This window comes from Thermoascus crustaceus (assembly GCF_041956765.1).
Source record: "Thermoascus crustaceus strain CBS 181.67 unplaced genomic scaffold VTN00scaffold_3, whole genome shotgun sequence".
Lineage (NCBI taxonomy): Eukaryota > Fungi > Ascomycota > Eurotiomycetes > Eurotiales > Thermoascaceae > Thermoascus > Thermoascus crustaceus.
The window spans coordinates 1,838,924-1,855,351 of NW_027192529.1; the positions used below are offsets into that span (position 1 = coordinate 1,838,924).

Genomic DNA, 16,428 nt, shown 5'->3' on the forward strand with positions numbered 1-16,428 from the left:
CAATCCAGCGCATTCGGCACGCATCGTTTGTGTGACGGGATTCTTCCGATTTCTTTCGGTTTTGCGGCGGCTCGAGTTTTTTTTTTTTTTGAGCACCGACTTCGTCGTCTGGTCGTCCTGGGGATTGCGCAGACCTGTCATACCTTTCCTTTTTTTTCTCTCTCTCTTTTTTCTGGGAGTTAAAACTGCCCGCTTTTCACGATGCCTGGGTTTGCGGATTCGTTCTGGTCGCCCGACTATGCCAGCGGCCTGGGCGTGCTGTACGGGAAGCTTCAGCAGGGTATTGCGGAGAACCAGCAGATCGTCACCATCGCCAGAATGCGGGCGGACGCAGAGGAGCAGTACAGCAACAAGCTTGCGGAGATTGCTCCCGCCGTTGATCGGATAACGAACGGGTTTACGAGGGATGATGGGGCAAGCGTCAGGAAGGTAGGTCCGAGGCATTGTCTGGGGGTTGGCTGATGGCATGGCAGATGGCTGATAAACGTCGACGACAGGCCTACGAGGGTGTTCGCAGCGAGATGATCGAGGCGGCCAAGAACCACCAGAAGATTGCGTCCAACATCCGGGAGCTCGTCGTCGTGCCGTTTAGTCGCTGGTGCGACCAGCACGAAGCTCGGATCCAGCACTCGCACGACGATCTGCAGGCGCGCATCAAGGAGCATGCCAAGCAGGCGGAGCTGGTCAAGAAGCTGCGCAGTCAGTACTTCAACAAGTGCCGTGTGGTGGAGGACCAGGAGGAGGAGAACAAGCTTGCTTTCCAAAGTCCGGACAACAGCCCCAAGAACAAGCCACCGACGATCGTCCTGCCGGAGGAGCAGCAGGAGGAGCCCGCGCCGGTCGAGCTGGGCGACCAGAGCTACATGCCGGAGGAGCTGAAGAAGATCCTGACGCACATGCTGGAGAACATCAAGCTCGGGGAGGCCAAGGTGCCAATCATCGGGACGTACCAGAACACGTCGACGGGCGCGGACATTGTCGAGTACCTGCAGAAGCACATGAACGCCACAAGTGTCAGCTACGCGGAGCGGATCGGACAGGACATGGTCGACAACGGGTTCCTGCGGCTGGTGGGCAACATGGGCAACACGTTCGCGAACAGCTCGCGCATGAACTACCAATGGCGGCCCAAGGTCTTCCAGATCACCGGTATCCCGGAGAAGAAGAAACCCCTGATGCGCGTGACGTCCGCCGCGTCCAGCGAGGATGGCACCGAGTCGCCGACCATGTCCACCGTCTCCGAGATGCTGGCTGGCTGGAACCCGCTCAGCAATCCCTACCCGAACGAGACACCGACAGAGAAGATGCACCGGGAGGCCCGCGAGGCCGACGAGCGGTACAAGGCCGGTGTGCGGAAGCTCGACCAGATCCGGTGCAAGCTGGAGGAGGAGATCATCGACAACCTCCGCTTCATGGAGCGGTGCGAGCTGGACCGGTTGAAAGCGATCAAGTCCGTCGTGCTGGACTTCTCTGGGGCCATCAGCAACGTGATCCCCGGCCTGCAGAGCACCGTGGACCACATGATGCTGTACCAGGAGACGATCCAGCCGCTGGGCGACCTGCGGTACCTGATCGAGAGCTACCGGACGGGTGGGTTCGTGCCTAAGGTGCAGGCCTACGAGAACTACTACGGCTCCGTCGAGGGTGAGTCTTCGTCATGTTATTCAGTTCTGATTTATGCTGACCCCTTGCAGACCAGGTGTTTGGCGTGGACCTGGAGGCCCGGGCCAGGGCTGACCGGAAACGTGTTCCTGTTCTCGTTACGACCATTTTGACATATCTTGATAACCGTAAGCCACCGTGTATCGTCTTCACGTCCGCAGCTTACTGACAGCTCAGACTACCCCGATCTCGAGGGTGACGAGGCACGACGGGCGATATGGCTTTACGACGTTCCCCTCGCGGCGACGCATCATCTGCGGAACGCGCTGAACAAAGGCAAAGTGGATTACCGTGAAGTGTTAGAGAAATATGAGATACCCATTGTTGCAAGCGTTTTGAAATTGTACCTCCTTGAATTGCCTGGTGAGTCCGCAGACCCTAGCGTGTGTTATGGCGAGTTCTAATGGCTGTAGATTCCCTTGTTTCTTCGCAAGTTTACGAGATTGTCAAGACCATCTATTCGTCCACCGCGCACGAGACGACGGAGGAGGGACGGATCAAGGTACTGCAGAGCACCCTTGGCCAGCTCCGTCTCAACAACATCGCCACGCTTGACGCCGTCATGACCCATTTCACACGCCTGATCGACCTGACCTCCGCGGACGAAGCATACGTCTCCTCGCTGGCCCAGACGCTGGCGCCGTGCATCCTCCGCCCGCGCGTGGAGAGCAGCCTCACGATGAACGAGCGCCACAGCTACCGCCTGATTCGCGACCTCTTCGACCACAAGGAGGCCATCTTCGGCGAGCTCAAGCGCCAGTCGAGCGCCATGGCACTCGGAGCGGGATCCGGCCAGGCCCGTCCCCGTGCCATCAGCACGGATGAAAGCAACCGCCGCGCAGCCATGGAGGCGCGCAACCGGGCCATTGCGGACCGCAGCCGCGCCAACAGCCCGGCCTCGTCGAATCGACATCGGCGGGATCGCTCGACAGGCGGGTCGGAGTCGACCCGGTTCCCTATCAACTTCGGGAGTCCTGTCAGCAGGTCCCACACGAGACAGAGCCTCGAAGTCCCCGGGAGTAATGACTCCTCGCCGGCCGTGGACCATGTCGCTTCCTCCGCTGCCAGTAAAAGTCCCTTTCAGTCGATCGACTCAGTCGCCGACGCCCCCACCAACGGTGCCAGCGAGCAGCCCGCCGCAGACTCCCATCGGGTCTCCTCCGTCCTCGAGGAGGCGGATACCGGGACAGTCGCCGGAACAGGATCCGGAACCGGGAGTAATCCCGACAACGACAGCGTCGGGGATGGGGTCTCGACGACCCCGACCACCGCGTCTGCCGCTGGCAGTGCGCCGGTCGACGTAGCGGGCGCCGGCGTCGTCGAGAAGCGCAACTCCCTCACCCGCGGCGGCGCTGCGGGTACCGGCAGTGGCCGATACTCGATCACGCGAAAGACAGGCCTGGCGCGGTCGAGCGTCGCGAGCATCGGCACGCCCGGCAGCACGGCGAGCAACCGGAGCAGTATCGCGGAGAGCGTGGGCGAGCTGAAGCCTGTCACGTTGGAGGATAAGCCGATGGATGATTAAACCTGTTTATCTATCTTCTCAGGCGGAGTGGGAGTTGTCAGTTGAGTTTGTTGTCGCTGGCTGTTTTTGGGATGGGATGATTTTACCTACCTACCTAGACGATGACGACGGCATGTATGTTACCTAATGTACTACCGACGTCCTTTTTTTCGTACGTCACACGTGCCTAACCTACCTAACCTAACCTATGTGTATTTTCCTCCCTCTGTTTCCCTTTTTCCTTTGTGTTTTCTCTCATCTACCTATGTACCTTGTGTACTGTACGTACTGTACTGTCCATACCTACCTATACCTACTACCTCCACCTGAGCCTACTACCTGACCTACTTACTTATTTCTGTACTAGCATCACCGTCAGCATTATCCAGCATTAGCATGTTGTGTTTTTTCGGGTATTGTCTCGTTTTTCTGTGTGCTTGCTTGTTTGCTTGTCGATTTGATTTTGTCTATCTGTTTGTGTTTTGTTTTTGGGCGCGAAGAGAGAAGGAGGGAAGGAAAGCAAAAAGGGATATTGATTGTTCGATCGAACAAAACAAAACAAAAAGGAAAGGAAGGAAGGAACATGTCTGTTGATTTTGACTTTGTCAGAAACAGAAAGAAAGAGATATCGGAACATACAAGGCACTTAGGTGCCTAACCTACCTAACTGTAGAATTAGTATACTCTGGAATTTTCCTTTTACTTCGGGCCGGATGTAACTTCGGGAATGGAAAGGACAAGCAAAAGAGCACTGCAAAGTTGATATCAACTTCATTTTATTTCAAGGCTCTGATAATCCATCTATACACATAGAAATAACCCTGCCTATGCTATGCTATGCTATGCTATGCTATGCTATGCTATGCTATGCTACTATAATGCTAATCTATACACCTGCGCTATGCATACCATAACCATCCAAGCAGACCAATCAGCTATGCAATCCCAATGCGAAGAATACACGAGCATCGCTCATATCAATGCAATGCAACACAACACAACACAACCGCAACCCAAACGCCACGCATGCTAGAACGCTAATTAATCAAACCAGACCAACAACGACAAAAACAGCAACAGCATTACAGACCCTCTCCAGACAAAAGTCTCCGGAGGATCCCCTCCCCAGGACCAGAGATCTGACTCTCAACTTCCTTCTGCGTGACGAAGCACGCCAGCCCCTTCTCATCGAGCCCTTTGCTTGGCGTCGACGGCCCGCTCCCTGACTTTGACGGCGAGCGCATGAGGCCCGAACCACCGGCCACGGTACCGCCCCGTCCGCGGCCCTGGACCTCCCCGACAAGACCCATGGTCTCCAGGCTGCTAATGACGTCCTTGAATTCCGAGGCTGTCAGGGGATGGAGAATGTTGTCGTTGCGGCACAGGGCGCAGTACGTATCGAAGAGCTGCTTGATGGTCGGGGCGGAGATCTTGCTCTTCGATGGTGTGCTGAAGATGTCACCGTGGCGCCGCTTCCTGTCCAGCGCGATTAGGGCGCAGATAGCTGCCTTCTGCTGCAGATTCAGGCCCTGTAGCCGCTGGGTCGTTCCCTGGCCGAAGGCAGCAGAGGTGATGCGTGCGATGTGGGCGATGGTGGCACGCGGCGCTGTCACGGCCGTGTATGCAGCCAGAGAGCGCTTCGACAGGGGTGTCCGAGGAGGGGACGACAGGTTGACATTTTCTATCAGAATGCTCTTGGACGACGGGTTGTCCATGTTGGCACTTTCCTTCTCCAGCTTCTGCTGCGTCTCTAGCTCGATGAGATCGATGGCACGTCTGACAAGGTCGAACGCCTTGCGCAGGTCGCCCGTCTGAGAGGCGACCTTCTTGGCACACAGCTGGATGGCTGCTGGGTGGAGGAATGGAACGAAGTCAGCGCTAGCATTGTGGTCGTCAGGCAGCAGAGACCGCAGACGCGAGGTGATCACGTTGGCGATTTGCGGAGCAGTGTATGGCAAGAAAGGAAGGTGACAAGGCTTGAGGTTCTGCGCCTTCAACCGCGGGAGGAATCGCTCCGTCAGATCGAGCGCGTTAGCGATTCCGATCAGAATGAGATGGGACTTGCTGTTCAATGACCACTCGAATAGCGAGTATAGCACCTCGGGATCCGCGGTCAAGAGGTGGTCGATCTCGTCGAGGGTGACCAGGTACAGATCGGCTGACTGTTTCGTCGGGACGAACACGGCCTTCAACCTGTCCGCCTCATTCTTCTTAAACACCTGCGAATCATCGCAGAGGTCGTCGATGAGCTTGCTGTATATATCACGGGCGCTCCGCATGCTCACGCAGTTGACATGGGTAACCTTGACGGTCTGGAGGTCCAATTCCCTGCACACCTCTTCCACCATGGCACTCTTGCCGGTCCCCGGTGGTCCACTGACATACAAGCAACCGCCCTGTCGCGAATGCACGCCATCCTGGATGAATCTCGTCAATTCCTCGCGCTCTTTTTCCCGTCCGACCAGTCGTCCGGAGTTCGCGCTCCGGGCGAACAGCTGCCTGGCGGGAGCGTAGACCGTCTGCGGCGCGGTCGGAGTAGAACCCTGTCTGGGCGTACGAGGTGTCAACGACTTCCCTCCAATCTGCACTCGATGCTTGGGAGTGACGGGTGAAGAATCGTCCAGCGCATTGCGATATCTGGACGTCTGCGGCGTCTTGAACTCTGCGGGCTTTGCATTCTCATCTATATCGAGATCAGTCAGTCTGAACGGGAGACATATATACAGTTAAACGTACCGGTTACCGATTTGGACTCTCGGAAGTGAGAGTTGATCTTAGTCGGAGATAGGGTCTTGTCGTCTCGAACGGTACGTTTCGAACGTACGTTACCGGCCGGGGAGCTCTTGACGCTGGTGTCGTTCTCCTGCTGCGGGCCGCACCCGCCGATAGTCCGAGATCTGAGTTGGCGTGTCGACGAAATAGATGGGTCGCCGTCTTCCTCGTGGATTTGAGGTGAGCGCGCACGACGCTTGCTGGGAGTGCGCAGTGGCAGAGCTGGGAAAGAGAGAGTCAGCAGTGAAAATTAGAGAGGATGACAGATGCAATTACTACCTTCTCTTGCGAGGGCTCCTCGTTGACGCTTGCCCAAGACGGTGGCTGCCATGGTGAGTGTCTCGTGGTGTTGAAAAGCGGCGAGAGCGATCTGGAGGAGAGGATGTACCTTTGTGTACCTTTGAAGGCAGGCGGCAAGGGGGGGTATCGCGAGACGCGCGGCGCGTCTCAGTCGTTCGAAGCGCGTTGCAGGCCAACGCGAGGCAGCTCGGCCGAGATCACGTGGAGAATCTATTAGAGTGCTCAAAGGATCTCTATCCACAACGGTGACCGCAGAGCACTTAAAAAATGACGGGATTCGAAGCCTACATTCTTTGTCTACAGTAAGCATTATCTGGAAGCTGTAAAGGCATGGTCTTGGGCTATCTTTGTGCTGGCGTCGAAAGCCCGCTTGTACAGCACTGCACAATAATGCATTTACGGCGAACTAAACCTCCTCTTGCGCAATCTGCGTGCATAACTTTTGTGTAAGATTGCGCTTTGTGGCTTCGTGTGTCACCGTAATAATGCACCTGGGGGCGTAACCTGCATAACTTCAGGTCGGCTGGAGTTACCTCGACCCGGCCACGGAGAAACTCTTCTTCCGGGACAGCGATGCACGTCAGTGCGTCACTGCTCTCCGCCTGGCGGATGACGATGCCCTCATGGACGCCTGTCACCACTCCCGTCACTACAACTGTCGGGCGACGTCGCTGGATCACTACCCTTTGCCAGGGGCAATGCTTGACCATTCATCTCCCATAGATTCCCCGAAGTCGCGATAATATCGCCGCTCAGTTCTCTTGGTTCCGATGACCCCTCTCTCGTTCCACTAGCGACCTACTGCAGATCAGTTTGCGGCTGTTTGCATCTTGGTCTTGCCTCACTTCAAAAATATCATCCCCTCATTCCCACAGCCCGCGCCGCCACTGAGATACCCTTTTTCCCTTTTCACCCTTTGACCTTTTTGAAAATAAGATACGACATTGCCCGCCATGGAGGGGGACGTGGTGGCTCAGTTCACTGAGATCACCGGCTCCACCCCGGAGCTGGCAGCTCAGTACCTGCAGCTGACCGATTTCAACATCGAGCAGGCCATGCAGCTCTACTTTGAAAACGGAGGCGCTGAGATAGTCGAGCAACCACAACCGCAACCGTCGCAACCCCAGCGAGCCTCCCGCAGGGCCGGGTACGAGGATGAGTCTGGGGTTGTCCACATAGACTCGGATGACGACGTCACCATCGATAACCCACGGTCATCCTCCGCATCTCGAACTCGGGCGGGACTGTCGCACTCTATCGAAGATGATGCTGCCATGGCTCGTCGTCTACAGGAGGAACTCTACGCTGGCGCAGACTCGGATGGCGTGCGGGCTCCTATGGCGAGGACTACGGAGACGCTTGTTGGACCCGGGGAAGGCTACGATGGTGATACACACAGCGCTGTGCTACAGCAGATGCGCGCGCGGCAGTCGAGGAGCAGTTAGTATTGTGCTGTTGGTTGATTGTTGTGCTATGAGCTGATTTGGGACTACAGATCGACCCGGAATATTCAACCAGCGAGACACGTCTTCCATCTGGACCGGCGGCGCCGAACCATCCGAGCGCGAGAGACTTGCAGCGGCAACGGGCGGCGCCTCTGAGACTTCTGCGAAATCGAACATGCTCGCCGAGATGTACCGTCCCCCGTTTGAGTTGATGTCACGGCTGCCGTGGGATCTGGCCCGCGAGGAGGGGCGCGAGAAGGAGAAGTGGCTGTTGGTGAACATCCAGGACCCATCCATCTTCGACTGCCAGGTGTTGAACCGGGATCTGTGGAAGGATCCCGGAGTCAAGGACACGGTCCGGGAACACTTCATTTTCCTCCAGTACACCAAGGACGATCCCCGTGGCGCTCCGTACCTGCAGTACTACTTCCACGGGCATGACATCTCCGACAACTATCCCCACATCGCCATCGTCGATCCTCGAACCGGTGAGCAGGTGAAGGTCTGGTCCGGGCCGCCTGTAATCAAGCCGGCAGATTTCCTGATGCAGCTTCATGAGTTCCTCGACCGGTACAGCCTGAAGCACAACGTGCGCAACCCGGTGGCCAAGCGGAAAGCGGAGAGGAAGGAAAAGAGCATCGACGCGATGACCGAGGAGGAGATGATGGAGATGGCGATGAGAAACAGTTTGGGCCAGGCCGAACGGCCGCGGAGGATGGAAGACCCGGACGAGCTGACCCGCAACGTCGGAGACGTCAAGGGCAAAGGCCGAGCTGTCGAGGAGGAGGACGTCGGCATGGAGGAGGCGGAGACGCTCAGCCACGCCGAAGAGGAGTCGCGTTTCTACTCCATCCCGTCAGATCGTCCTCACACGGAGCCTCCGGCCGACCCTAGCACGACCACCCGTATCCAATTCCGGCATCCGTCTGGTAGAGTGATCCGCCGGTTCGCGCTGTCCGACCCTGTCCAGCGGATCTACGAGTGGCTCAAGAACGATCCACCGTTGAAGGAGAAGGCGGGCGTGGAGTTCGAGCTCAACTCGCTGGGCCAGAACCTGATCGAGCAGCTCGACACCAGCATCCAGGACGCCGGCCTGAAGAACGGGACGGTCATGATACAGTATCTAGAGGATTGATGCTAATTACTGGGACGACGGAATGAACACGGACTTGCATCTGACGAGGCGTTGGCACGGGATACACGGCTGGGTGACGGTTACGAGGTTTCTCCCGCGATCCAATGTTCTGCTCCCACCTGTATCCGCGTGGCTTTTACCATGGGCTATGGCTATGATATCCAGAGTTTGAGCGGTGGATTTCCGCCGCGGGAAACACGATCTTGACGTTTCGTACGACTAGAATAATCACATTTTCCCTAGACTTGACGGAGATGATCTACTGTAGGTATGTACCTGTAGTGGTAGTAGACAGCCTCCTTGCAGCCGACGTCATCCGCATCGCATAGTTTGATGGATTGTGTAGCGTTCCTCCGGCTGGGAACTCCACCGGGTGCCTGGCGGCTAGCCAAGCGGAGCGGCCCTCACCGCCTGGACCAACCCCGCCTTCCCCCAATCACGCTGGTTCCCGTCGTGTTCCTCGAGACAGCCGTTGACTTGTCGAGCTAGCTGACGTCCCGGTGCAGTTCACGATCCATTGCAATTTGCCGTGAGAGCTGCCCGGTTCGTTCAAGGCAAGGGATTCATCTGAAGCTACTGCAGGTCTCAGAGTCGGAACGTGGAGCCTGTTGAACGGTCGTTGTTGACTTTCTCTCCAGTGATCTCGATCCGATGTCGATGGCATGCACCGGCTGTTTAACTTGATCGCAGGCATTCGACGAACCGACTCCAAAACATCAACAAGTGTGCGGAGGAAATAACAGAAACAAAACGCACGAGCCCCATCTGGATTGGTGCTCTCCGGACGGGATCCCTTCGTGTGGAATCACCATCGTCGTCAATGACTCTCTTTCCTGCTGCTGTTTATGACTCTAATCTTGTCCTTGGCTTCACCCCTGGACAACCCTCCTCATTCTCCACCGTCCATCGTCTCCCTGTGGAGGCTCCGCTAGAGCGTCCCCTCCTTCGACCTCGACTCACATTTCTCTAATCTAAAAAGGCCCAGGCACGGGCTGCTGGGGGTCCTCTACCGCTCTTTGGACAGGGCAGATGCTATTCAGTGTGTGATCTGGTGTATCGATATCGGTCTCTAGTCGTTCTGTTTACTCTATCAGCCCTGTACGTGGCTGCTGGTGGTGGTCCACCTGCCGACGTCGATTCCCCCATCTAGTCTGATCCGGGTGCTGTGAAGCTGTCAAGTCAAGATGCAGGGCGTGGTGGATCCGGAGACGCTCTACACGAAGCAGAACTGTATTGGTACGTAGGGCTGATGCAGTGTCGGCCTCAAGACCAGGGCTGCTTCGACTAACTATTGTGTGCCTTGTGCAGGTGGCGGGAGCTTTGGAAAGGTCTACAAGGGGTATGACATATGCTCCTCTGAATTGACTCCAAACCGATTACCCAGAACTAATTGATTGCCACATCTGTAGTGTCGATAAGCGTACAGGCCAGTCCGTCGCGATCAAGATTATCGACGTCGAGAACGCCGAAGATGAAGTCGAAGATATCATCCAGGAGATCTCCATCCTATCCGAGCTCAACTCGCCGTTCGTCACGAAGTACCATGGCTCGTTCTTGAAGGGGTCGGATCTGTGGATCATAATGGAGTTCTGCTCCGGAGGTAGCTGTTCCGATCTGATGCGGCCGGGGTTGATACCGGAGGAGTATATCATGATCATACTGAGGGAGCTGCTGATGGGTCTGGACTATCTGCACAGCGACAAGAAGCTTCATCGGGACATCAAAGGTGAATCTGCCCGACAGATGAGTGTTTTGATTACTGGACTGACGCCGTGCAGCTGCGAACATCCTTCTCAGTGCGAACGGCCAGGTGAAACTGGCTGATTTCGGAGTCTCAGGGCAGCTGTCGGCCACGATGACCAAGAAGAATACCTTCGTTGGGACTCCATTTTGGATGGCCCCCGAGGTGATCAAACAGTCTGGCTACGACCACAAAGCGGATATCTGGTCTCTTGGGATCACGGCCATCGAACTTGCGCAGGGAGAGCCGCCATACGCAGACATACATCCGATGAAAGTTCTCTTCCTCATCCCGAAGAACCCACCTCCCACGCTGCAAGGCAACTTCAGCAGGGCGTTCAAAGATTTTGTGGAGCTTTGTCTGAGGCGTGATCCGCGGGAACGGCCGTCTGCAAAGGAGCTCCTCAAGCATCCGTTTATCAAAAGGGCCAAGAAGACGACCTATCTGACCGAGCTGATCGAGCGGTACGAACGATGGCAGGCCATACACGGCAACCGATCGTCCGAGGAGGAAGAGGACCATGTCCAGGAGCCACCGCCCAAGCCAGCTCCTGAAGAGGAAGATCTCTGGGACTTTGGAACCGTCAGGCCAGCCGGAAGATCAGCTGGGCTGAAGGCGATGAACGATGCAGCCGCCAATGCACGCAGTCAGGCTTATGATAACCAGCAGCGGCAGCTCGCAGAGTCCGGGAAGGCAGCTTCAGATTGGGATATAGAAGACCGACCGCCTAGGGAAACGATAAAAGGCCAGGATCCCCCCCAGAGACCCCCGCAGAAACAGAGCCCTCCTCCTGGCATCGTCCCACCATCTCCGTCCAAGATACCACTTCCTCCGTCTCCACAGAAGCAGATGCTCCCGCAGGCAAGACCCCAAACGCCGTCTCATCTGTCGAACCCGCAGCCCATGCCACAGAAAGAGAGTCCTGTTACGAGTGCCTACGACAAGGCCCTGCAGCAATCTCTCGCCCAAGACATTGGCTTCCTTAGGCTGGGTGACTCCCCGGGCACTCCACCGGTTTCACAGAATCGACGAACCTCCGCAAGCCAGGACCAAATACCCAGGAAGCCTGTTCCAATGCACATCCCGGAGATCCCTCCGTTTAGAGGATCTCCCAGATCGCAGTCTTCGCCGGGTGCTTCGGCACAACAGCCACTCCAACCACAGCCGCCTTCTCCTTTCTTATCACGTCCTCCGTCAGGGAAGCACGTTCCCCAGCAGCGTCCGACTTCTTCCCAATCCTATCAGACTCAGGAGAACAGCAAGCGCAGAAGCGCCGACGCGAGTGTTCCTCCAAGAACCCCAACCTCGTCGACAGAGCTCACCGCCCTTAATGGCGTGATCCTCCCTGCCCTGGAAGCAGCTCTGCGGCGCCGCGCGTACAGTCTCGAGCTGCTCGCACGTTCTATCGCCCATGACAGACAGAGCACTCAGGCGGCCATCGAGCAGCAGCAGCGTCGGCAGTACGCGCACGAAAAGCTGAAGAAGCTGGTGATTAAGGCTGCCGGTATCTTTAGTGAGATTGAGCGGTGGGACAGGGAGGCACCCGTCGGGATGGGAGGAGAGGTTGGTCCGTTCCTCGAGGGGCTTCTAGAGGAGATTCTCGTCAGGGTTGAGCCGGCAGACGAAGACTTGAGCCCGTCCAAAGGTTGATTTATTTCCTTTTTTCTTCCCTCCTGCTTGCACTCTGCGGAGAAATGCACTTTTGAAAGAGCTTTTTGTGTCTGTGCCAGGTTTGTTCTGCGTGGGTTCTGAATTTAGATCTTACGGGTCCAGGATTTGTCTTTTTTGTTCAGGTTATGCCGGGACTGTTCTTGTTCTTGAGAGGTTTTACGAACGGCGAATGAAATGGAACTACTTACGATTTGTTGAGCTATGATTGATTGATTGATAACTACGTACCTGGTTGATGCTGGTCCTGATGACCTAGTATCAGGTCGTGAGACCCTGCAAAGTTACGAAAGTTCTCCTTCTTGCCCCTTATCTTTCTTTCCCTTCATTGTCGGTTGGCTCGTTTCTAGAGTTCTGTTTCTTATACGTGTTGTTCTAGAAGTCATGCAGTATGTACTGTACATACATACATGGTATGAAAGCGGTTGATTTTATGTTTCATGCGCTGCAATGTTCTATTCTGTATAATTTACAGATACGCGAAGCGCATACTACTGGAGTCCATGCTTGCGATGATCATCTGGGTCTTCTGTTCTCGGTTTCCTTTTTAGCATGAATGGGAAAAAGGAGTAAGTTTGCCTGTTATGCTGGCTAGGAAGGCTGACGAGGCGTGTTAGGTCGCTTTTTGCGTTAGGTTGTCTTGGCCTTGATAAGAAGCAGAAGTTATCATTATGATTATGGCCGTCTTTTTCGAGCGGGGGTGGATTGTGTTCCGTATTTGTATGCACTCTATTCCCATACTATGGTTATATAAGACTGAGGCGAACAATTTTTCTTTAATATTCTTTGACTTATCCAACTTCACTGACATCTCGCAGTTGAGTCGGGGCCCGCGACTACGTACTAGACCGGCTGGAGCGGATTAAAACGTAACTTTCCGTCTACTTCCAACTCCAACCTCAAAGTTACAAATCCCCCCATTAATTGGGACTGCATCTTGGATATCTGGTAGAAAATATCTCTAAATGTCCATGTATCTGATATTCTTGCGGCTGGAAAAAACCAACGTTTTCTGCACGTACCTATCGTTAGCGAATCAGAGATGTGCAGCGCAACGACACCTGGCTGGTGGTCTCCACTGCTGCAGATCGCAAGGCTGTGTCGATGTGTCTGCTCTTGAGACTTCTTTTTCGCCCCGCTCGATACTTACTTGAACTTTCAAATTCGTGATTGAACGTTGTTCTGTTTATTTGAAATTACACCGTTTTGAAATGCTGGGACGCCTGGGAGAGGAGCTGAAGAAGTTATGCACCCATCTCTGATCACACTCGAGGTCGAGGCTGAGAAACGGCTCAAGAGTGTATGTAGCTCGACCACGCAGTTAGACACGATCCAGCACCAGAATCAGAATTCAACGCCCACTCTGAATATGACGCAGGCCGCCGACAAAGGCAGTAGGTCAACAGGCTCGAGGGAAGCTGACCCAGAGTGTTATTCTACCACAAAGACAGACACGGTCCAGCAACAGATTTCACTACCAGTCCCGAGTGCGCCACAGAAGGCTACCGTCAGAAGCAACAGACTGTGGAGCGAGGCTCTGGAAAGGCTCTCACCGGAGGATCAGGAATCACTATCTGCGTGTCCCAAGCCTTCATCCAAGCTGGAACTTCTCCAGAGTATGCTTGATATCACGGAGAAGAAGCAACACGAATGGGACAATCAGAGATGGAAGTTAACTGTGAAGGGCCACGAGATCGTCTTCGCGGAGCAGGCAACTGAGATCGTTGGCTGGCTCGACAAGTTCAAGACTCTCGGCGACATTGTTGTCAGTTACGATCCCCAGCACGCGGCTTTGCCCTGGGCTGGGGTGCGATTTCTGCTAGACGTAAGGTGAGGACCTCCTCATCTTTGAAACAGGCTAACGCCCATGAAAGGTAGCTGTTGCAGAATCGCAGGCCAACAGTGTCATCGTACTAGCATCGAAAGGATGATGAAGCTCATTGTCCGATGCAGGATCTATGAGGAGCTGTACCTGGACAATGAGCAGATACAGCCACTGGACAATGCGCAAGAGCAGCTGCTGAATACCTTGACAACACTCTATGCTGCTGCCTTGAGGTTTTTGGTCAAGATTTGCCGGTTCTTTAACAAGAGTATGATCTCCCGAGTTGCAGGCGCCATTTTGAATGGATCTGAAATGAGAAATTTCCTAAATAAAATCGCACCCTTGGAGCAGCAAGTGCACCACGATGTTGATAACTGCTACAGCAAGACGAGTAGCCTAAAGATTCAGCAGCTCAGTGAACTTCTGAGAACATTCGAGGAGCTACTCATGCGCATGGACTCCAGAATCACTGTCATTCACGATGGCTTAGAGGAATCCCAACGACTGGAGATCTTGACTTGGGTGTCAAATATAGAATACGAGCGACTCCACTATACAGCGCGGGGGAGTGGAATTGACAATTTTGGACATTGGCTGCTGAAGCATAATAACTATCTTGCATGGTTAGAGGGTAGTACCTCAACGATATTGTGGTTGCACGGAGTCCGTAAATGAGAAGGAGACAACGGAGCCATGGATAGATGGGATCGCCAACCAAAATCTGCATGATCAGCCGGAGCCGGGAAGACCAAGCTTGTGTCCACTGGTGTTGATCATCTTCTACAAGATGAGCACGCTAGTCAGCGAAATTCAGCTCTGGCGTACTTTTACTGCGACTGCAACCGGCCAGACACTCGAAGCGCGGAGTCAATAATGAACAGCATTGCTAGACAACTAGCCACACTAATGCCAGGCGGTCCAATCCTCCCTCCAGTGGTCGAGCTGCATCGTGAAAAGCAAAAGAATGCTTTCGCGTCCGGAAATCCCACCTTCGAGGAGTCCTCCAAGGTTCTTCTTGATTTGCTGCCTAACTATCGGCAGGCTGTCATCATTGTAGACGCTCTTGATGAGTGTGATTCGGAGACAAGAGGGAGGCTGATCACCGCATTCTGCCAACTTGTGGATCCTCTGCATGGCTTTTCATCAGGAAATGCCAAAATCTTCATCTTTAGCCGTCGTGATGCAGACATCACCGATAAATTGCAGTTTACCTCCAATATTTCTATTGGAGCAACCGATAATCTGCAAGACATTACGTGACTCAGAACATCCAGCCACTTGAAATCAGCCAAGAGCTGCGTGAAGAGATCTATGCGACGCTTTTAGATAAAAGTGAGGGAGTGTGAGTACCGCCTTGCCGTCCTGCGGATACTCAAGACCATCATGTTTTCATACTCTTTGTTTGGCTCGAGTGTGCTGACTCTATAATAGATTCCAGTGGGTAGTACTGCAAGTCTCCCAGGTTAAAGAACACTCTCCCTCTGAAAAGGGTATCCGGACGTATCTGGGAAGACTGCCGAAAGATCTCAAGACGGCATATCATAATATATACTCCCAGATCCAAGAGCAACTGGAGACAAAAAAGGCCATAGCCAACCGAGCATTTCAGTGGGTGTCATGCTCTTGCCGGCCACTCTCTCCTGCAGAGCTCGTTGGCAGTCTGTCAGGATCCCGACTCGGATGGTACTGATCCGATTGATGTTGACATCGGCTTTGTGCTTGCGGCGTGTCGGAACTTATTAGTAGTCGACGAGAATTCTGATAGCTGTCAAAACTCTCCTTTATCAGTCCGGGAATACTTTGAGAAACACAATTGGAGCCAAAGTCAAATGCATGTGCAGGCGGCGAAGGTCTGTCTCGAGATACTCAATGATCCCAATCACTGGAACAAGGAAGTCGAGGAGCTGCCGCTGGACCGGAGAAATATTCTCACATATGCATCTATGAACTGGCAGAGGCATCTACAACAATGCGATGACAGTGATGTTGATGACAGCTGCAAAGTGGGGCCATCTGTCTATTGTAGAAGCCTTGATAGAAAAGGGGGCTGATGTCAACATCAAAGGAGGTATTAATGGCAGTCTACTAGGTCCAGCAGCATACAGGGGAGAAAGGGAGATAGTGGAACTGCTGCTTGAGAGAGGTGCCGATGTCAACATTGGAGGAGGTCGATTTGGCAGTCCACTAGGTGCAGCAAGAGCAGGACTAGACCAAGCAAAGTCTGAGGGTTGGTACTACGGTGGGGGGGGTAATAGACCTGCTTCTCGAGAGAGGTGCAAAGGAGCCGGATGATGATTATGGGATTACCGTGTTGTGGGGAAGCGAGGGAGATGAAGCAGACAGTCCTGAGGAAGGTGACGACTAGCGCTCGGGGGA

The 16,428-nt window shown here is 54.4% G+C and overlaps 6 protein-coding genes across 6 annotated transcripts; 4 read left to right on the forward strand and 2 right to left on the reverse strand.

Moving 5' to 3' along the window:
• Positions 1-201: 201 nt before the first annotated feature.
• Positions 202-3,187, forward strand: VTN00DRAFT_5859 (uncharacterized protein; the record flags this gene model as incomplete). The annotated part of the gene is made up of 5 exons (XM_069432435.1): positions 202-429; positions 498-1,644; positions 1,695-1,790; positions 1,840-2,025; positions 2,076-3,187. The coding sequence occupies 5 exons, from the start codon at positions 202-204 to the stop codon at positions 3,185-3,187; spliced, it is 2,769 nt and encodes a 922-aa protein (XP_069288296.1).
• A 1,061-nt stretch (positions 3,188-4,248) lies between these two features.
• Positions 4,249-6,269, reverse strand: VTN00DRAFT_5860 (uncharacterized protein; the record flags this gene model as incomplete). The annotated part of the gene is made up of 3 exons (XM_069432437.1): positions 4,249-5,849; positions 5,903-6,160; positions 6,218-6,269. The coding sequence occupies 3 exons, from the start codon at positions 6,267-6,269 to the stop codon at positions 4,249-4,251; spliced, it is 1,911 nt and encodes a 636-aa protein (XP_069288297.1).
• Positions 6,270-7,191: 922 nt separating this feature from the next.
• On the forward strand, positions 7,192-8,818 carry VTN00DRAFT_5861 (uncharacterized protein; the record flags this gene model as incomplete). The annotated part of the gene is made up of 2 exons (XM_069432438.1): positions 7,192-7,678; positions 7,734-8,818. 2 exons carry the CDS (start codon positions 7,192-7,194, stop codon positions 8,816-8,818), a joined length of 1,572 nt encoding a protein of 523 aa, XP_069288298.1.
• A 6-nt stretch (positions 8,819-8,824) lies between these two features.
• VTN00DRAFT_5862 (uncharacterized protein) lies at positions 8,825-9,512 on the reverse strand (the record flags this gene model as incomplete). Its single annotated transcript, XM_069432439.1, has 3 exons — positions 8,825-9,020; positions 9,095-9,202; positions 9,259-9,512. The coding sequence occupies 3 exons, from the start codon at positions 9,510-9,512 to the stop codon at positions 8,825-8,827; spliced, it is 558 nt and encodes a 185-aa protein (XP_069288299.1).
• Positions 9,513-10,002: 490 nt separating this feature from the next.
• On the forward strand, positions 10,003-12,209 carry VTN00DRAFT_5863 (uncharacterized protein; the record flags this gene model as incomplete). The annotated part of the gene is made up of 4 exons (XM_069432440.1): positions 10,003-10,054; positions 10,127-10,157; positions 10,228-10,544; positions 10,597-12,209. 4 exons carry the CDS (start codon positions 10,003-10,005, stop codon positions 12,207-12,209), a joined length of 2,013 nt encoding a protein of 670 aa, XP_069288300.1.
• A 1,264-nt stretch (positions 12,210-13,473) lies between these two features.
• VTN00DRAFT_5864 (uncharacterized protein) lies at positions 13,474-15,312 on the forward strand (the record flags this gene model as incomplete). Its single annotated transcript, XM_069432441.1, has 4 exons — positions 13,474-13,621; positions 13,679-14,057; positions 14,145-14,719; positions 14,786-15,312. 4 exons carry the CDS (start codon positions 13,474-13,476, stop codon positions 15,310-15,312), a joined length of 1,629 nt encoding a protein of 542 aa, XP_069288301.1.
• Between the last annotated feature and the right edge of the window lie 1,116 nt (positions 15,313-16,428).